Source organism: Miniopterus schreibersii (genome assembly GCF_964146895.1).
Source record: "Miniopterus schreibersii genome assembly, chromosome: X".
NCBI lineage: Eukaryota > Metazoa > Chordata > Mammalia > Chiroptera > Miniopteridae > Miniopterus > Miniopterus schreibersii.
The window spans coordinates 8096242-8118646 of record NC_138104.1 but is presented as its reverse complement, the minus strand read 5'-3'; the positions used below and the strand labels follow the sequence as shown (position 1 = coordinate 8118646).

Sequence of the window (22405 nt, the reverse complement as noted above, 5' to 3'; positions counted from 1 at the left end):
TGTCTGCAAGGGAATAATACTGTTCAGATTTTTTCAAAAATTCTGTTGTGTAGACTTTTCTCCCAGGCTTCTAACTCAAATTTATAACTGCCCAAGGTATACCTCCACTTGACTACCCCAACTCACAATTCTGTCCATATACCCTCACTAATCACCATTCTGTAAATACACCATAAGGTTTCACACCTTCATGCTTTGTGCATGCTGTTTTCTTTGCCTTGTGTGATCTCCTCTGTTGAAATTCAATTTATCCCCCAGGAATCATCTCATATGTCATTTCCTCCACATTAATTCTTCCCCAGTTACTGCAGCTGACGTGAACGGTTTCATCTGCGCTCCCACAACACTTTGTTTGGACCTGTCTTAAAATCACAGTCACATTCTGCCTTGATTTCTAATGATTTGTGTCTATGTCTATCTTTTCTATGAGTCCAAGGGCTTTCTGAGGGTGGAACTGTGTCTGATTCATCTTTGTGCCTCTCTAGATTCCCAGGGCCTAGCCGAGTGCCTGACACTAAGTGGCTGAATAAACAATAAACATTTAGAATAGGAGCTCAAGTACTCTGTGCTGATTTATTGAATTGACTGTATGTCTTTTAGCTGTTAATCAAAGAGCCTGTCATAGACCATAAACTCAATACAGAACATCTGTCGGAATAACACCAAAAATTTTAAATGTCAAATTTTTGGAAATTTGTTTAAATTCTTTTGCTTGCACACAAACTTTGTAGGCCCAACAGTTAAAACAAAGGGGAAAAAACAACAACACACACACAACAAAAAACAAATCACTGATTTACCTCCAAGAGTTTTAGCCACAGAACATTTTGCAGACCATTAAGAATGAGGGCTTCTGTTTAGGCAGTACTGGTTAATTTCTAACATAGAAAGTTATTTCTGGTTATAGTGTTAGCGCATAGATTATGTTTTGCTCTTCTCAACACTGTCATGACCTGAACGAATACTCCTTTTCAGAGAGTACCTTACTGAGGGGCCCCGGTAATAAAACTTCTACTGTAGTGCAATCTGATGAAGTCCCCTCTCCCCATCCCACCTGAAGCTGGGTTGGAATCTCCCTGCAGGATGATGTTCTTGCGCTGGCTGCCAAAAGTTCCAAATAAATGACCTAAAATCCTCTTTAGAAAAGAGTGGGAGAAAGTGCCTTGGAACATGCTCCATTTATACTAAGGAAACATTTTAGCCAATGTTTCCAGTGTCAGGCCCAGTAAGTCAAGGGGATGCTAGGTGTCAATTTGTGTGTGTTTTTCCTTTTTCAATCCTAGACATCTTGGAATCTATGCCACTGGTATTCCAACATGCAAGTTATTATCGTGACTAACACAGACAGAATTACCTGCTGCTACATTCCAGGTATGTTTATGTATTACCCTGTCTGACCTGTTTCCTTCCTTCAGCTGTCTCAGTGGTGGGGGTGGGGGTGGCAATTTACCCCCTCCTCTGAATTTTCTCTAACAACTATGATGCCAAATGCAATTATTTCTGGAGGAATCTGCCGTATGTATGGATGAAAAGGACACATGCAAATCCTTAACAAGAAAGGGAAATACCAGCTATGGGGAAATATGTCCCGAAAGCATGCCAACTCTGGTCAACTCTGCCCAAGGCCCCCTCTGCAGATATTAACAAGCTGAACACAATATGACTTTAGGAATGCAAAGAAAAAAGTGTTTAACAGTTGAAAAGTCTCCTCCTCAATCTGAGGTCAACCCAGCTAATAAAAAAGCTTCAAAAACTTCTGAAAAACCATGAATAAGCCCCAGATGTTCCTGTTCTCAGCTGAACTTTCCTCCGTTATTTCATACCCTCTATTTTTTCACAAGTAAAACTCTTGCAATCACTGGTGCTTCCCTATCTGTTTCCAAAGAAAATTGCCGCCAGTCAAATTCCTTCTCCCACCCACAGTAACTAATTGTGCATACTGTTATTCATCTCCTTTTCTGAAAAAGAATTAAATTGGCAAGAACTTTAGTGCAAGAGTGGGGACCTTTTTTCTATCAAGGGCCACTGATCCACAGCGGAAAAAAAATCAACTGTGGCCACACACAAGAAACGCCTTCATTTAGTTTGTTTTTGTAGAAGAAATACAAAATATTCATGTCACCTCCTTAAAAAAATAAGAATAGGGAAAGGAAAACTCCATTAAATCTATATAATAAACAGTTAAAATACTCTAGGTCTCTGCTATAGCTAGTTTGGGGAATGGAGTTGTTAAAAAAAAAAAAAAATGTGAGGGAGGAGTAAAGAGAAAGACTGAGAAAAAAATAAAATAAGGTAAGAAATAGAAAGAAAGAGGCCAGAGGATGGTGAAAGAGGGGAGGAGAAAAACAGACACCAAAAGAAAGGAAAAGAGGGAAAACAGGGAGGAAAGTTGAGCAAGCTCCCTGGTCAATGTGTTAGTTGCAGTAAACAGCTTGTCCTACCTCTGGTGCTCCCTGTATTTTGAGTATTAGAGTAAATTATCATTGCCCTTTGAAATCCTTATTAGCTTTTTAGCAGTTTAGGGAAAGTCCTTTCTGTTCTGAGAAACAGCTGGTCTGCTTTGATTTTCAAACTTCAAAGCTATTTTTTTTAAAATAAAGGCTATTTTCTCAAGAAAGTCTGAAGGTTTTACGTGTGTGAAGGAATGACTGAAAGTCTCTGACGTTACAAAACTGTCATATGGCTTATTCTGTGGTCTTTGAGAGATTAGGCCTGTCTTATTTCATAAAGCGGGAATGTTACATTTTAGAACCAGCATTTATTTCATTGATGTGAGTGTTTTTTCCCCCAAAATGAAATTTACTTTAGGGTATAGTTGGATCCTGGTGTAGTAGACAATATAAAGTGGAGATCACATACACATCTCTTCAGTTAAGACAAAACAGATCAACATTCAGAGCTCGTTAATTACTACTCTTCTCCCACTGAAAGCTGAACCTCTGAATGTTTGGAGCTAGCAACCCACTAAGAGAGAAGCTGTTTTTAGGTAAGCTGCAGTACTGATTTTAGAGCTACTGTGTATGTGCTAGTGGGATTACATTCTGTTGATGGTGTATTAAAGAAGACAAAATGGAACAGGAAAATGTCCAGAGAAGGAGAAATAAACTAATAAAGTGTGGAGAACAAGGTAAAGCCATATGAGGACAGACTAAAATCACTGGCCTCTTGAGTCTGAACAGATGAAGGCTTAGGGAGAATATAAGAGAAGTACATACAATTGTGATGGGTATGGTAACCACAAACTTATGTCCTATAGCACTAAAATTAGGAGGTACCCCCTTGAACTTGAAATAGATGATTTTAGATTAGATGAAGGGAAGCCCTACTTCAAATACCAAATATTAAACTTAAGTAATTCATTTCCCTAAGGCATAGGGCGGGCAAAAAACAGTAATAGATTCCAAAACGTTTGGGTCAGTTTGTGAATGATGAACTAATATTGGGTTATTCTGGGAAGCCCAGAACTTCGGGCCACCTCTCAGTGTGCACACATTTCTTGGAGTGCCTCTCAGTAAGGAATCCTGGGTGATGTGGACCATAAGGCTGCCTTTGAGACCTTTCTCTAAAGATCTCTGGTGCCGCCCGTAGAATTAAGGGGGTAACTGCTGTGCTGTCAGGGCTGAAACACTGGGTCAGGAGGGTATCAGGCGAGCTGATGCTCTCGTTGCCTCTCAGGGCCTAGGTTACTTCTGAGACAGGCAACAGACATGGAGACGGCTCCGATGGGGAGGATGGGGAGAGGTGGGAGAACTTTGACTCGGTGCAGGGTGGTTTCATTTTACATCTGTTCTCATTTCAAAATGTTTGTTGTTTGTTTTAAATGGAAATAAATTTATTGCTTTTCTGATATAAAAAATAATTTTAAAAAGTATTTGGGCAGTATACAGAGAGGTAAAAAAATAAAATGAAAGTTATCATAATATTGCTCATGTCTTAATATATATTCTTATAGACTTTCCCCCATACATACATATATACATATGTTAATTTTTGTAAAAATTGGATTGTACTTTAGTATTGTCTCATAACCTTTTTAACGTAATAAGATATCATGAATATCTTTCTTTGCACAACACTATTTTAAAAATATTTTTAAAATTATTTGTCTTTTTAATTTAAGTATAGTGGAATAATCTGCATCCATTAAAATATTTTTGAGGTGAATATAGTCACTAAAAATATTTTTTGATGGCTGCAGATTATTCTATTTCATGGAAATGGCATAGTTCACATAATCAATCTCCTATTGATAGCTATTTGGGTTGCTTTTATGACAACGTCACTGAAATATCCTTGTATGTATGACTTTGTGGATTTCAATAGTCCTTCCTTGGGAGAAACTGCTAGTTGAGGAGCTGCTAGTTCCAGGCTACTTCAGGTGACCTCCTAGATAATTAGACTGTCTTAATGCTGCTTCATCCCTCAACATAGTAGAAGAAAGATCACAGAATTTAAAGTATGTTGAACCTCTCCGTCACTTACAATCTGAATGTCAGTTTCATCACCTATAATAGAGAATATTAATGATAGAGCTCACAAGACAGTAGCGAGGGATAAGTGTGATAATGTAAATAAAAGGTCCTCATAACCTTTAAAACAAATGCAGATACTGTTATTTTCTTTTTAACGTCTTTATGTTAAGAATTCAGAGGTAGTTTTAGTGGGTCCAGTCTACCATGTTCCGCACACTGAGAGGGCCCCAAAAAGTCTCTGTGGGCTTGTCACAAACTAGAATAACCCTTCTGAGTCCCCAGACCTGAATCAGCTGCCTAGAGGGTGAGGAGGGCCCTTTAACCTATCAGATGTCTAGCTACCGTGTACCTAGATGGCATTTGGCTCCCCAAGTTTCATGCTACATGGCATTCACCTGGTGATTGCTTGCCATTGTCTGTTGTACCAGGGAGGAAAGTTTATCATGTTTTCTTCCTCGTTGGGCCCTCTATAAATACATCCAGTTTGCGTGGGCCTGAACTGAACGCTCTGGCAAGAAACCAACATTCTCAGGAAGAAGGAGATCAGTTGCATTACAACACAAATTGCAAATTCCTTTCCAAATGTCTGGTGCTTTGGCTTTGAAGAAAAAAAAGTGCTGCTGTTCATCACTAGCCAAAAGCATTTATAGATTATGGTGTGTGTGTTTAATCCAGAAGGGAGCACAAAGCAAGAATGGTGCTCTGTATTAGATATTTCGAAACACCCGATATAGTACTAGTACCCAGCAAGTGCTCCGTAAATGCTATTTGGTCTTGATCTCTGTCTTTCTCCAGGTCATTTTTTATTGAATTCATTGGGGTGACATTGGTTCATAAAACCATACAGGTTTCAAGTGTATAACTCAATAAAACATCATCTGTACACTGCATCCTGCACTCATCGTCCAAGCAGTCTCTTTCCATCCTCATTTATCATTTATCCCCCCTTTGCCAATGTCCACCTACCCCTACTCCCCTTTAACTCTGACTTCACCTTCTTTCATTCAGTACCCCAACCCCACTCCCCTCTGACAGCTGTCAGTCTGTTCCATGTATCTATGCTTCTGCTTCTATTTTGTTCAGTACATTCTACATATAAGTGAGAACACATGGTATTTGTCTTTCTTACTACTTTCCATTAAAGACAGAATTACTGCCCGGCTGGGCGTGGCTCAGCAGTTGAGCGTCGACCTGGGATCCAGGAGATCAGGGTTCGATTCCCGGTCAGGGCACAGGCCCGGGTTGTGGGCTCGATCAATGACTCTCTCATCATTGATGTTTCTATCTCTCCCTCTCTCCCTCTCCTTTCCTCTCTCTGGAATCAATAAAGATATATTTAAAAAAATAAAATAAAAATAAAAATAAAGACAGAATTACTAATGGAATGGGGGGGGGGAATCAACCTATGAGAGAAATTCTTAAATTATGTGGAAGACGAGAGTGGGTGAATAGAAAGAAAACGAGTGAGGGGTTGTGGGGAAATAAGTACCTCTCCTGCATAGAAGGTGACGTGGCATAAGTGGAGGTCAAGGAAATAGGGACTTATAAAAGGAAGGCAACAAGTATTTTTGTGGCAGAGACAAAAGTTACAAACATGGTTCAACAAAAGAAAAACATAAGTCATGTAAAAAACTATAGTGCTAGAAGAAAACAAAGACATAAAAAGATTGTGGGTCCCTGTAAGCTAATGGCAGTGAGTGTCTCATTGATTTTTCTAGTCTCTGTGCTCAACAGGGGATTGATGGTGAAGTAAGGCAGGACTGGACTAGGGTAAAGGCATAGGGATGGAAAGGATCTCAGACAAAGAATACTACAAATAATGACCTGAAGGCACTTGATGATTGACTGGCTACAGGATGAGAGTTCAGGACTAGCAATGCTAGTGGAACAGCGATAACAAAAGTCAGTGGCACACACTAGGTTCAATAAATATGCAGAAAGTAGACAAGGTCACAGACCCATCTGTCTTTCCTCACAGAAACAATGGCCTGGGGGGAAGCATGAGAAATCTGTGTAAAAAAGGTAGGTGTGCTAAAGCTTTTGGTTACTTTATTCACACTCATAACTCTCAAATAAGAAAGTTTCCTAATGTCTAGCTACCAATACCTGAGGCATGAGTCACCATAAGACTCCAGGAGTCAGAAAAACCAGAGTCTAGAAATAAAGTAGGTTCATGAATTACTATTTCATCTCAGCTCTTCAGGCCTCAACAAGCTAAGCTTGGAATTGAAAGAAGACTGCCAAGAAAATGAAAGTTCCTATTACTCAGGCTTTGACAGATAAAGTAGGTTTTGTAACTTTGCTCAATACTGTATTTTACAGTGACAGAATAGGCATAGTAGGAAGGAGAAGGCCATTAACTGGGGTCTCTGTCAAAAGTAATTCCACTGGATGAGAGCCATGGCATAACTACCAAGTGAAGGTCATAAAAGGGAGGCAGAACAAGAAGAGAGTTCATGGATTTACCAGGTCTTATCAAGTTGAAGATATGAATGAATGGAATGAGGACTCACAGGGAAGGCATGGTACAATTCAACAATGTTTCTCAAGACAGTGGAGGAAGAGAGTAGATCTTAAATGTTCTCACCACAAAAAAGAAATACTAATTATGTGACATGATGGAGTATTAGCTAATGCTATGGTGGTATTCATTTCATAATACATAGGTGTATCAAATTAATATATTGTACACCTTAAACTTTCACAACGTTATATATCAACTATATCTCAATCAAGCTGGAAAAATAAATAAAATAAAATATATTTTAAAAAGTAAAGGGAGGACTATTCTAATGACTTTTGGCAGACAGAATATTCTGTACATACTTTAAAGGCAAAACCCCAGTGTAACATATTATAATTTTTTTCATGGTGAAAAGAATCCCCCTACTCTCTTGCTTTCCCTCTGTATATGCACATAAATTTTCTCCCTAAATTCGCATCTGCCCCATGTGCAAAATACGTTCACCTTATCCCAACATCCCTAAGAAGTCTCAACCAATTACAGCATCAACTCTTAAGTCCAAAATCTCAACTAAATCTCATTAGTTCAAAAGTTCCAAAAATCAAAATATAAATCAATTACTGGTGAGATGCTGGGTATGGTCCATTCTGGGTCAAAATTTCCCTCCATTTCTGTACCTTTGAAACTAGAAAAGAAGTTATTTGCTTCCAAAATACAATGGTATTTGGTATTTTGCATAGGATAACATTATTGACATTCTCCCTAAACTGGAGGAAAACAGCTAAATCAAACATTGGAACAGAATCCTTCACTTGCTGATGTAATAGTTATTGGTCATCTACTATGTTCCAGGCACTGTTCTTGAAGCAGAAGATACAGTGGTAACCGGGGTAGACAAGACTCTACTCTTGTGGAAATGCTGTAAACAAGATCCTATGCTGCCGAAACAACACACCTTATCTGCCTTCTTAGAATCTGCACTGACCGGCAAGAGCACGGGAGTGCTAAGGTGGAGAGAAAAAGCGTTGAGTGCCTGCCAGCCAGCTAGTCTTGGTGAAAGGCCAGGTCAGCTCATTGTCAGCACATGCTTGAGTAAAATTAACAAGCAGGGTCCTAAATATAAAGTTCTTGGAGACCATTCTAGGGAAACGGCATAAACTATAAGTAGCTGCTATAATTAGAAAAACACAGGAGTTGATAACAAATGGGAAAATGTGTTTTAAGAAGGTTGAAGTCACTGCTTCCCTCGGGTTCCCCCACTCCTCTTTGTGAGGCTGTCACGAAACACAGTAGTCTCTCCAACACATCTAAGCACCCACAGTGGCAGCTGAAGAAAAACACTATAATCTCTCTGAGTCTTTCTCACAGTTTTGGTAGTTTTCGAGACTTCAGTGAACGGATGGCACTCAACATTCAACAGCCAAGGAGCTACTTTTAATTGGAATCCTGACTCATAAAAGTGTGTAACAAATTGATTAAAAAGTAGTAGTTAATATATTCATCAGGGAATCTAAATACTTCATTGTGAGAACTTCTCCTTTCAGGTTCAATGAGGGACAATCTCTGGAGATAGTAGAATTTTCTACTGTGGGACCTGGATAAGGTACTAGTCTGCCATGAGAAGGTCACTCCATGCCTCCTCTCCAGAGACCCAAACCTCTGCATGCTACACCCCCTCACGTGTCCTGGCTAACAGCCAAAGATAATTAGCCTGACTTTAGGACACAACAGTCCTCTTCCCCTCAACAGTTCTATTAGGCAGCGGAAAGGAAGGTTAATGAATTTTAATAGTAAGCTTCACTTCTTTGCTTCATAAACTCTGTTAAGTTTAACTGGACTCCCTGCCTCCAATTTCTGATCTCCAAACCATGCTTCATGCTCCTGGAAGAGTTAACATCATAAAACACTGATCTGACCACGTCACGCTTTTGCTCTAATCCCTTCGCCAGCTCTCCACCGCTAACAGGGAATTCAGATTCTTTATTATACCATGCACCGCTCTCCCACCTTTTCAGTGTCGTCCTTCATTGCCCATGTCCTCTTCTACTCTGCCCTGTGCCATCAGCTCTGCAGCCACAGAAGGCTATTGATGCACTTTCAGGTCTTTGTGCCACTGTTCATTCCAAATTCCTTTGCCAGGAAGATCCTTCCTTCCAATCTCTATCTGTCAAAATTCTCCTCATCTTTCAAAGCCTGGCTTAAAGGCTACCTATTTTTGAAGCCTTGTTTAATTCCCTTGGTAGGAATTAATCCCTCCCTTCTGTGGGCTAGCATAGTACTTGGTTTATATTTCTCTTCTAACACTTAAACTATGCCTTGGGTTATAGTTATGTAGGTATGTTTTCATCGCCCTCCTTGAAAGCAAGAATCATGCTTAAGTTATCTCTGTGTCCTTGTCTGCAGCCCCTACTCTCAGTGCTTGTCACACAGAGCTGCTCAATATCTTGAACAAATGAATTCAAATGGTAATGATAAAAGTTATGTGATGATAACTATGCATAGGGGGTTTCTCCATGCCTTTATCAGCAAGAATCCACTAAACTTGGCACTACACATCCCATGGGCATTGAATAAATGACTTCTAAATAAATGGTGAGGATATATACCTATATTTTTAATTTTATTTTTTTGCCTGATGAGTTTCATTCTGAAACAGTCATACAAATAGTCATGGTTTAAGTGACTTCCAAGAACAGCAGACAAGAACAAAAACAATTCAACCACAGAGAAGCTCATAATTGAGCTCCATGTCAGCATCTTATAACAGAACCTGTAGTTTTAACAATAATTTGTACAGATTGCAATTACCGATCAATCAATTTGACATGCAATAGTTCAGAGAATGGCATACCCTAAAAAAGAAATCAGCAACAAGAAAATTGTTCCCCACAGGAACACGCTTATCCTATGTTTGGATCTGGTGAACAAAGGTAACAGCCCCACTAGGTTCTGGTCTGGAGAGCTTTCCAGCTCTCAGATGCCTTCAAAAATCTATATGCAGCTATAATGAGCTGCCCCTAGCTCGGCTTAATCTTTTGTAATAGCTCATTAATGAGTCTGGATTCCTTCCCCATTTTCCATGGTATATCACCAGGCAGGAACAAAGGCTCAGGCAGCAGGGGGAAGCTTTTTTTTCTTACTCTTTTTTTTCTTTTTTTCTTTCTGGGCAACAAGTAGTCTCTGGTCCCAGAATTTGGCTAACAAATTCCATAGTTCTTTGATAGTAGAGCCCACAGAATGGGTATTCAGTGCCTTAGGCTCTGCAATGCAAAATAGAGCTGTGGGAATTTGGGCCTAGGCAGTGTTCCTGGAATCTGTGACATCACTCCAACAGCTGAGAGTGATGAGGTCTCAAGAAAGCTTGTAGTCTCAAGTCCTGTGAATTCTTTCTGTTCTGTCGGCATGTGCAACACACACACACTCATGAACATATTATACACCACTCAAAATCATTCTAAATACCTCCTGTGAGACATCTGCCAATAAGGATATCATGTCAGCCGGTTTTAAATATAGGAACCTCTCACCATCTTCAACTAGAGAGCAAAATGCAAAAGGAATGCAGATTAACTTGTCCTGAACTTTATAGCTCTGAAGTCTCTTCACTTGATACTATCCTTCCATGAAAGGTCCTGGTGGGGCTGAAGATTAAATTGGGGATCTGAATCATGTGGTAAGATCTCTAAGCTGTGCTCTAGGGCAGTCTGCCTATTTATAGATCTTCTACTTAAGGACAGAGTTCAAACTTGGGAAAATCTGAAGAACTTCATTTAAACCCACACTTCTTCGTGTGTGTGTGTGTGTGTGTGTGTGTAATATATATTTAATTTATCATCTTCATTTTCCATTCAGTTACTTTGAGCCAAACTAAACTTTAAATAGTTCAAAAATCTGTTGAAGCTTGGCTAGATATATTTTCCCAAGAATCTTTAGCATTTAGATGATTATGTTTAGAATTTTTAAATCATTTAAACAACAACCCAAACTAGAAAAGTTGTAGTTTCCCCATTCCAGAAATTGATAAACCGAGGCACAGAGAATCAAGCTACTTAAAAGGTCACTCCTTACTTTCCCTTATGCTAACTCTCCCTACTATTATAATATGAATCAAAAGAGTAAGTATAAATGGAGGAATTGAGCAAAAAAGAGAAAAAAACTCATGGACACAGACAACAGTGTGGTTATTGCTGGGAGAGGGAGGTGAGAGAAGGTTGAGAAGGGTATGGGGGGATAAATGGGGATAAATGGTGATGAACGTAGAGTTGATTTGGGGTGGTGAACACAATACAGTGTACAAATGATGTATTATAGAATTGTGCACCTGAAACCTGTATAATTTTATTAATTAATGTCACCCCAATAAATTCAATAAAGAGGAAAAAATACAAATAAGATTTTAATATATGCTTAAAAATTAATTGAGTGTCTACTACATGCATTATCTCTAACACCTGTACTAATCCTTTAAGATAGATTATAGCATACCCATTTCACTGATTAGGAAACTTGAGTACAGGGAGGTTAAATAATTTGGCCTAAAGCCAGGCAACTACAAAGTGACATATCTGGTACTTAACCCCAGGTCTACATTTGATTCTAGAGTATCTGTAGTTTCCCCCCCAAACTAGATTATATAATGCTGTGGCTCTCAAATTTCTCAATATGGCTCTAAATCACATACCTGAACGACTTCACAACAAAAGCAGGTACTATTGATTTTACAAAGACTGCTGTGGAGCAGTGAACACTACAATCCCAAAATAACTTTTTGAACATTTAAACAGGATACATAATATTTCTCTAGCCACTAACTTCCATGACCCTCCCTGACCCACCCAACACACACGTACATATTTACCCACCTCTTCCCCCTATACCCCAATGACGGCCACAACATTGAAAGAGCTGCTAAGTGATGTCTACATTTGAGAGGTAGAGTCTGGTGGGTCAGTGAAGGTTTCATTGCTCCTCATTGCTGTTTCCATCATAACTAAAACAAATGTGTCTACTAAGTTGGGTTCCCTCACTGTGTTTATAAATTCCTGTTTGTGAATCTACATGTAATACTTTACATTTATCCCTGTAACATTTTAAAAAATGTTTATATTGATTTTAGTTGGGGGGGAAGGGAGAGAGAGAGAAACATCAGTAGAAGGAAACATCGATGGGCTGCCTCCTGCATGTCCCCTAATGGGGACCAAGTCCTCAACTCAAGCATGTGCCCTGACCAGGAATTGAACCAGTGACCTTTTGGTGCATGGGACCATGCTCAACCAACTGAGCCACACCAGCCAGGGTTATCCTTGTAACATTTCACTTTGCTAGCTTTCTCTTTTATTCCAGTCTATCAAGATATTTTTATATCCTGATTGTGTTATCTATGTATTAGCTTAACCCCACCTAGCTTCCTGCCATCCCTAAATATTAGACGCATGCTTTCTCTGTCCTTGGTTAGGTCACTGGTAAAAACTTCAGGCACTAAGGGTCAAGTACAAAGCAAATAACCAAAAGCCTCTTTACAGGCTGATATTGCTGTTAAGAAAACACTCTTCAGGTATGATGGTTAATTAGCTTCCCTTTACCAAACCATATGATTAGCCAACGTTTCTTGCCACGTGTTGAAAAATGACCCGAGGAACCACTGTCAAATGCCTTGCTGAAATCTAGACATACCATGCCTGTGCCATTCTTCTGATCTAGTAAGGTCAGGTGCATGTGAGTGTGTGCACACACACAAATACACACACAAGGGGAAGTGACCTGATTTGTTCTGAGTGAGTCCACAGTGACTTCTAATAATCATCATGGTGACTTCTGGGAGTTCATGCTCTCCAAGAATCTAGTCTAGAATTTTGCTAAGATGTGACACCAGGATCCCAGCCTTGTGGTTTCCACTATCTACTTTCCACCCCTTATTAAAGGTGAAGGTAAAAGGTGCCGGTCTATAGTCTTTTGGTTCTTCTTCTATTTGTTGTGATGACTCAAAATTTCCTAACAGTGATACCATGATAATAATAATAATATTCTTCAGTGAACTGGGAAATAACTGATCTGAACTTGGGCTTCATTATTTATGACATACTATAATGGTAATTTTCTTAGCTTCTTTAGTCTTGTTAATTGCATGTCCATAATACAGAATAGATAGTACTATGAAAAGTGATGACCTAGCAAAATATGGACTATGAAGAAAATAATATCTAAATCAACTAATTAAACAAATAAGATCATACTTTAACCCTATTAAGAAATTATCCAATAAAATCCAATAAAAATGTAATTTCTACTTTGGACATTAATTAGAACTCTGCAGGAAATATTCTACTTAACTGTTATTATACAAAATCACTGTGGTTGCTATCTAAGGCAACCATATAGTTAGGGATACAGAATTCATCCCATTATAAATATTTTACCTTCACTAAGTACTAATACTGAGCCCATACAGAGTATGGAAACATCCCCGGTTATGTGTCAAATAAGTTTGCAGTTGAAGGTTAAGTCTCAAATAACCATGGGCATACAAGACAGAGGCCAAACATTTAATTGAGCTAATTAACACAGGACTTCCATCCAAGGGCAAAACTGTCTGTTCTATATAGACAAGCTAGTTTAAGACAAATTCCTCAGTACTTATTCCCATTGGACTTCGTCAGAATCCTAATGACTTGGGCAAGGATAATTTAGATGTGTTGGTCTGCAATGTCAAATAAGACACTTTTGGCTTACTAGTACAAGAACATAGGCCCTTCCAAATCACTTTGGGACATTGCTTCCAATAGGACTAGACCAAGCCATTCACACTCTTCCATTTGGTCACCATTTTAACCAACAGTTCAGTTTAGGAGCTGGCTGATGGGAACTGGAAGGCCTTCTGTGACTGCCTTGTTTATTATAGATATTTAGTACACTCATTGAATGAATGCTCAAATAAAAAAATGGCACATATGAGATTAAACCATTAATGTTAGCTTCAAGAGTACCCTGAGATTTTTATTCTTTTAGCAGCTGGACCCCTTTGTTTAAACGTAATCTTACTTGGAAGACTGATACGTAAAGTAGATCTTTAAAATGTAGCTGCTTTGGTTAAAATAGGAATGGGGGACTCAGAACAACTCCACAACCCCTCTCCCACATCTCTACTCCCTATGAAACACAATCTGAATACACTGCCTAAACAACTGAGCTACCTGGCACATAAGCCCAGTGACTACCATGAGGCTAATTTTGTCATACTGGAAGGAGGGAGAAGGCACCAGATAAATTATTACAGGTTGCCCAGGAAGGTGGAGGAGTTGAGATCCAGAACATGAGAGTGAAAGGATGACTGTTCCTGAATGTGGATAGGAGCCCAAGTCCGACTGTGAGTAGGCCCATGAGCAGCAGGTCCTGCTGACGCTGCCTGCTTTTGGTTCAGTGATCCCAGCAGAGGCCCCCCACCTCCCTGACCCATGTGCAACAATTGTTCAATAGTTTAATGAGGCGATATGCACTGAGGTGATAGGCACTGAGGTGTACTTGTTATAACCAAACACTAGTTAATATCCATAACAAGAGATAAATAATTAACAAGATCATGGTTCATGGTACACTGCTTTTTTTCCTAAGATAAAGTGCTTAAGACTGGGTTTCTGCTGTGATTGGAAGTACTGTATAATGTCATTACAGAATATTGATCTGTTCATTTCCCAGGCCCAGCTTTGCTATTTACTGGCAATATGACTTTAGACAAGTCATTTCCCTCTCTTGGCTATAACTTCCTCATCTGTAAAACCAGAGGGTTGGACGCTATGCCACCTAAAGGACCCTTTTAACTATAACTCTGTACTTAAGTAACCCTGCCCTTTAGTACAGAAACTGGTTAATAGTGTATGTGAAATGTACCTTAAATTGAATCTAAATTCGGAAAAAAATTGAGGGCAGCAAAGGTTGAGTTCTTTTAATGAATTATCAATAAAATATTGTATATATTGAGCACCTACTCTATATATGATAGGTACTATAGGAAACAGGAAATTAAATGCATGATCCCAGATTTAAGGAGCTGATAGTCCAAAGGCAAGATGCATATTCATAAATATATATCAATGAAAGGTTATTTCTGAATTTCTCAAATAGTATTTGAAAATACATATAACAATATAGCTTTTATAGTAAAGATTTTGGGGGTAAAGAGAAACCATTTGTAACCATTTATTTAAAAAATGTACTGTTTCATTTTACTAGTAAGTCAATATAAATAAGAGACCCTATAGATTCCAGATATTTTGGAAATATATTTTTAACTTTGTAAATCTGGTAGCCTTTATAGTTTAATAGAATTCCCTTTGCATATGTAGAACTTGTCTTTCCATTGCTGACACTTCCCATACTTCTAACTAAAAAACAACAACAAAATTTCATGAAACTACAATACTGCAATGAAAAAAGATAAAGTATTTCTATAATTGTTAAATCAATATTACCACAACACTGTTATCAACTACATTTTGGCTCACCACACCTGACTCATCTTCCATTTTTGAAAAATTATAAATATGCAAGCACTAAAATACATGACCCAATTTAAATATCTTTAACCCATTATATTCTAAATATAGAAAATAGTTCATTTCAAAAAATTTAATATGAAGTACTTGGGAATTCTTCTTGGTGTGGTGCTATTAAACTGTACATAGTAATTAAGATATTAAAAACACATGTTCCCCAAAGCCACCAGACATTGTAATTATTTTTCAGGCTATTAAGCAAAATGACAGAAGATTTTTTAATAATAAATGTGTTTTGGAATGCATCAGCTAATTCCTTTTTACTTCATGAAATAATGTTTAGCTCCACAGAATCTAAGTCTGGTATTTAAAGACCCACACACTTGTCCTTTTGTAATTCAGAAGTCATTCATTGGCTCTTGTTAACATGCCATTGTAGATTCTCTCTCTCTCTCTCTCTCTCTCTAAGGCTCCATATGGAAACAGCAATTATTAGAGTTCTGTCATACTATTCATATATGAAGAAGTGTGACAGACACTGAGACAATTCCATTTGGAAATGTTTTTTATTTAAATTTGACTCACAAAAGATTTCTTCTTTCATTTAGAAATTTTTATATCAGCATTGCCTTTTCTAGCAACCATTGGACTAGGGCAGTGTTTTATGGCTCTTACTGGTTTTATTGTGAGAAGACTATGAAAAAAGTTATTCAGAGTATTTTCTATGATGTCTGAGATTTGTTTAAAGTTTTTCTTTTTAATCACATGCTAAGGAATGTCTTGGGTACTTCTCTGGCACTTAACAACTTTACTAATTAACTTATTAAAAGTTTAGATTTCTATTTCAAAAGTTAGTGTCTTTTCATAATAACAAAGTAGCCTGTCAAGAATCTTAAAAATACTTTTCAGGTGTTAATGAAGGGGAATGGTGTAGACATTTCACTGTCTGCTCTACATTTTTAAATCTTCTTTCACCATTTAACATCATTTTATGAATTAGAGATAGCTAATAGAAAGATAGTCTGCTATCCATAACTTAAACCCATGTCACAAAGTGCCCCAGTTTCCACACCATACAGCGTGGTAGTTTTCTAAGAATCTTCAATTGAGATCTGATAAACAACATGCTTGGTCTCCTTTGCTGCTGATTTTAGAGCTTTAGACCATAGAAATTACTATATACTAGGGACTTGGAAATCATTAGACAAACTAATGATTTTCTTTCCTTTTTTAATATTTTTTTAAAATATGTTTTTACTGATTTCAGAGAGAGAAAGGGAGAGGGAGAGAGAGAGAGAGAAACATCAATGATAAGAGAAAGTCATTGATCGGCTGCCTCCTGCATGCCCCCCACTGGGGATCAAGCCCACAACCTGGGCATGTGTCCTGACCGTGAATCGAACCATGACCTCTTGGTTCATAGGTTGATGCTCAACCACTGAGCCATGCTGGCCAGGCATAAGTTTCTGTTATTTGTGCTTTTGCATATCTTTTATATATGGATCTTGCTAATCATAACAAGGTGTGCCATGTCTTTTTAGAAGTAGAAGGAAAGAGCACACACACTGAAATCGGTAGCCCTGGATTATGGGTCTAGTTCTACCACTTACTGCACATAAGTCACTTAGCCTTCTAGTGCCCATGGTTTCTTCACTGGGCAAATCTAGGTAATAATACCTGCTTCTCTGAGCCATTGCAAAGGTCAGCTTTTCTAATATTCATGGAAGAGCTTTACGAACTGAATTGTGTTATGCAAATGTATGACAGAATTATCATTCATATAGGGTCACATGACTAACAGGATCTGGCCCTGGAGTAGGGAAACTTAGGAGTGATAAATGCAAAAGTGTTTTTATAGATTAATGTTTTCATAGCATAATGAGAACAAGGCAGAAGAGAAGAATTGGGTGAGGGGAGGGGCAAGTTTAAGTTCCATCTGCCCAGGCTGGAAGACTGTTGGGAAGGGAAAAATCTCTGAAAAGATGAGAGGTTACAATAGCAAAGAGTGACCTGGGAACAAGGTGTTTTAAAAAGAGTGGCAGAGCAGAGAATAGTCACAAGACTTGTTCACAAGAGGGTGCTAGGTTAAAGCCTGACCTTGAGCCACAAATCACAGAATCACATGACTGGAAGGAATCTTAAGAGGCCATCTCGGCTACTCCCCTACCATTCAGCAGGACATTTCAACCATCCCAAGCAGATGAGATTTTAGCCAACTTTGAATGAAAACTTCTGACACCAAATGGACAGGTACTGACTGCTCTGGCTTCAACTGTTTACAATGGGCAGGAAAACAATTTATGGAATTTTACTTGAACCTGAACTGAAACTAGAGAAAAACAATAAACAGCTAGATTTTCCTTGGGAACAATAATGTCTATAGCAGTTTCAGGACAGGTAAATTAGCATAATTAACTAAAAATACATAGCTAACTCTTCAAGACAGAGAAAACGTTACCAACAGAAAGGGTTAGAGGATAGACAAATGGCCTACAGTAACATATGGGTAATAAGTATCATGATAATTCTTGGTATTTGTGGGGTCTGCTCTCCATGCAGGAGCCTTGGAGCAGAACACTAACAAAAACAAATTTTTTTTTATTATTATTAAAAAAAGCAATATGTTCCTGCAAATTCCAGGACTGACACTGAGAACTTTAAAGAATTCAATTCCTTTCCTAACACAAGACAATAAATCCTCACACAAATTAGAAACTGAAAAGGAAATAAAAAGATCCTCATTTCTAATCGTGGGAATGTTACACATGAACTCTGACTTGGAAAGAGGGGAGGACATTCCACACCTGCAGGCCTTCCCAGGAAAGACCCTGAACTTATCCCCTCAAGATTACACCACGGGACTGTCAATATGGAAATAATGTTACTTTATTCCCTTAGTGAGTATATTATTTCCAGTGCTATCAACAGCAACTATAACCTGAAAGGAGGCAGCTGAGAATTTCCATGAAAGAAAGTAAAGAGTTATTTTGGGATGTGCTCATATATGGCCTAACTACAGTCTATCTGGATGGACAAACATGGGCATACATAGAGAAAGCTATACATAGAGAAAACTATCTCTATGTATAGATGTGCATGTTGGAGCACCCTCCTGTAGTTTAATACCAAGGCAAAGGGCTTAGAAAGATAATATTATACTCCTGGATTCACCACTCACTTACATGTGAACCTGGGCAAGTTAACTTGATTCAACCTTCCCAACACTAAAACTTCAGGTCAATCTGGTCAGGCATTCAGTGAGTCCAGATGTTTGGCAGTGTATAGGAAACAACATCTGGATGATTGATCAAATTTTCAACTGAACTCACTGGATGTTTTGGCAGTATGCCCACATCGCCCTTAATGGCTTTCTGCCTCAGTTTCTCTAGCTATAAAAAGGAACAAACATTATCACTAAGCTCCCAGGGGGCAGTGAGGATGACATAACATCCAAGGGTAACAATGAGTTCTTGAAAAGAATGATTCTGTGAAAGTACCGTGTCTTATACAATTCCAGGTTGGCGATTTTCCCCAACATAAGTAATTAGTCTTTAGGACATGAGATTCCTTTGAAATATGGTTAAATGCTACACAAATATAAACATATTATCATTATCATCACCACCACTGTCACCATCACCACCACCACCATCATCATCATCATCATCACCACCACATTCTTCTTTATGACCAAAATATAAAATCTATTGAAGATCTGAAAAAAATGTGTTTTGGCCATGGAAAGCAACACAGATGAGGGGAAAAAAATCAACATGAGTGCTTGGAGCCAACCAATTTTCAAAGCTGAACTTAAACAGTTAAAACTGGTCTATGAATGTGAAGTAATTGGTTGCTTAATGGTATTTGTAAGGAAGCAAAAAATGTTCACACACACATTCATGGACAGAGGTAGGAGAAAGGAATCATAAACTGTGACCTTTCCTACTCTGACAATATATAAGTCCCTACCTAAAGCTGAAAAGCTTCTGTGGCTGGAAGTTAGAGGAAAGGGAAAGAAGGAAACAATATGAAAGAGAAAAGAAGAGATACATCAAAGAGATCTACAACCATACAAAATTGGGGGAGCAGAATTCGGCTGGTAAAGAATACTGGGATTTCGCTCCCTTTCAAATTCAGGTTCTGCCTATAGAGAAAATCCTGAATATAATCATCTCAACTGTCACTTATTATCTGTCATGCACATGTAATTATATATATATATATTTGTGGATATATGTAAAATATGTACAATATATAAAAATACCATACATTTAATTACATATGAACTTTATATAATGGGGATATATATACATATATATAATCCTTACAGTAACCTTGTTATGATATCGCTATATACTACAGATGAGGAAACTAAAAGCTCAGAAAGGCTGAGTGAGTTGCACAAAGTTATATGCCTAGTAAGATCCACAACTGAATTCAGGTCCATCAATCCAAAGCTCATGTTCTTTCCCCTATGTCACATGGTCTCCCACAGTATTAATATCAAACATCGAACTAAGTCTTTGATAAAAGGACTTGCTATAAATATTCTTAGTGATCACTGGATCATATAGAACCCAAGTCTGATTCAGCTTCTCCCTTTTCCTGTGTGTGTTGGGGGTGGGGGGTTCCATCCACAGGTCTTTGTCTAATCTTTCTCATGATTGCCCCTCTCCTGCTTGACTTTACCTACTCATTGGTGACGGCAGATCTTAACACCTGCTTCTATCTGGAGTCCCTCTTACACTAGCCTAGCCCACCTTAGCCCAAAGCAAACCACTGAAAACTAATGAGCAGCATCACTCTTCTGGTTCTTCATCTTATCTATCTATCATCTATCTATCTATCTATCTATCTATCTATCTATCTATCTATCTATCTATCTATCTATCTATCATCTATCTATCATCTATCCATCTATCTATCTTTATTTAAGTACTTTCTACACTGTGCTTTCCCTCTGAAGAAGCTGTGAAAACAGGATTAGAATTCTGTAGAACCCTCAAATTCCCTGCCACCTGGCTGAACACACAGTATTCCTCACTTAGGATTATGGGCACAGTGATGGACCCTGAAATTTTGGCCTCACAATGCTGGGGTCTAATCAATTGAGTGGAGCCACCCAGATAAAACTGGTTTGAGGTAATTTAGAAATAATTTAGCAATTGTCCCCAGGTGAAAAATATTAGGTCCTCAGTTCAGTGTTTTGCATTGTGCTCTGAAATCTTCAGAGATGCATTTTAAAATAATCATACTATATTTAACCAGGCTTTATAGAACTTAGTGAGGTTGTGAGTTCACAGAAAAAAACTGGTTATGCAAATACTGCCATAATCATGTGCTCAGCAGCAGTAACAACTATTTATTAAGTGCTCACTGAGCGCAGAGCACTTTATTAGGCACCGGAGGAGTCACACCCAAGCGTGTTGTAAATACTTTCACAATGCCACTTGCAGTGAAATACACCACTATTTAGAAGGTCTTTCTAAACATTTTCTAAGAACCACAGAAATTTCATTGCTAAACTTCATATTAAAAAACAAAATCATGCCAATGTTTTCATACAGAAAGCTCTGTCCTTGCATAAGGGTTTTCGTTTCATTAAGTTCTTCTTAGGCTACAAATAGAAGTCAGTGGTGCCAGGGCCCTCCCACCCATGCATCATGCAGCAAAAACACTGTCACTCTGGTATATGTTGGCATTTTTTTATTGTGGCCACAAAGCAATCACAAGCAGATGGTACAACTAACTTCTATTTGTGTCTTAGCTACTAAACTTCTTATGAAAGGAAAAACTCTGTGTACAGGTCAAGCAAATCTGTGGGTGTCTCTGTGCATGGCAGTGAATCAAAAGTTGTTATGGGCATAGTGAATCATCTTGCTGGTGGCAGTGAAAGCTGATACATCCTCATTGGAAGGCAATTTAGAAACATGCATAAAAATGCTCATATCTTTTAACTCAATAACTCCAGTATTTTAAATAAATGATCCAAGATCAGGAGAAAGCGTTATATATGAAGAAGTAGCTTTATTTATGATGGTAAAATTTTTGAAGTAATCTGAATGTACAGCAAAAGCAAGCTGATTAATTATGATGAATACTTAATCTTTTTTTTTTAAAAAAAAATATATCCTTATTGATTTCAGAGAGAAGAAAGGAGAGGGAGAGAGAGAGATAGAAACATCAATGATGAGAGAGTCATTGATCGACTGCCTCCTGCACACCCTCAACTGGGGATTGAGCCCACAACCCGGGCAGGTGCCCTGACTGGGAATCGAATCCCAATTGCCTGGATCCTAGGTCGCCGCTCAACCGCTGAGCCACGACCGGCCAGGCTTGAAGTAATCTTATGGCCACAAAAATGATTAATGTGAAGATTTGTGGCAACATGGAAAAGTGTTTCCAATATAGCATTAATTTTAAGAACTATAGATCACTTGTATACTTCTAATTATGTAAAAGTCTGAATGTGATGATTTTGAATATTAGAAAAGAAGATGTTAAAATGAATAATCCTGGGATGCAGTAATGGCATTGTGAGAAATATTTTCCCTCTATTTTCCAAGCTTTCTCTAATATTACAATATAAGAAGTGGGGTGAAAAATGAGGGTAAAAAGTTCTTTTGACCTTCAGTTCATTTTCTTCAAAGACAGAGAAACTTTGAAGAAAAAAAACAATGGCTGCCTCTCCAAAAACACAAGAATACAGTTTGGACCGTGAATACCATCCATCCCTTACTTCTTTGCCACTTTCATTTTTGTTGGATATAGTTCCACATACCTGGTTAATGTGCTTCAGTTTGTCAATAATTTGACTGACCACTGGTTCAGGGCCCTTCATTTTCAGCTCATGGAGGTTGAACTGATTTTTCATTCCATTCCTTGCTGCCTTTTGGCTGTATCTGGAAAGGTGAAGGTAAAGAAAAGATTTGTCACAAGAGAGTCTGAAGCAAAGTGAAAGCTGACTGTATCTGGCACCA

At 38.3% G+C, this 22405-nt stretch overlaps 1 protein-coding gene across 1 annotated transcript in view; it reads right to left on the bottom strand.

The window, feature by feature from the left end:
- The window catches only part of GPC3 (glypican 3), a 357395-nt gene that overhangs the window by 65968 nt on the left and 269022 nt on the right, over positions 1–22405 (bottom strand). Inside the window, exon 6 of the mRNA XM_081125313.1 lies at positions 22207–22327. Within this exon, the coding sequence (XP_080981439.1) occupies positions 22207–22327 (121 nt within the window). The remainder of the gene's footprint in view (positions 1–22206; positions 22328–22405) is intronic.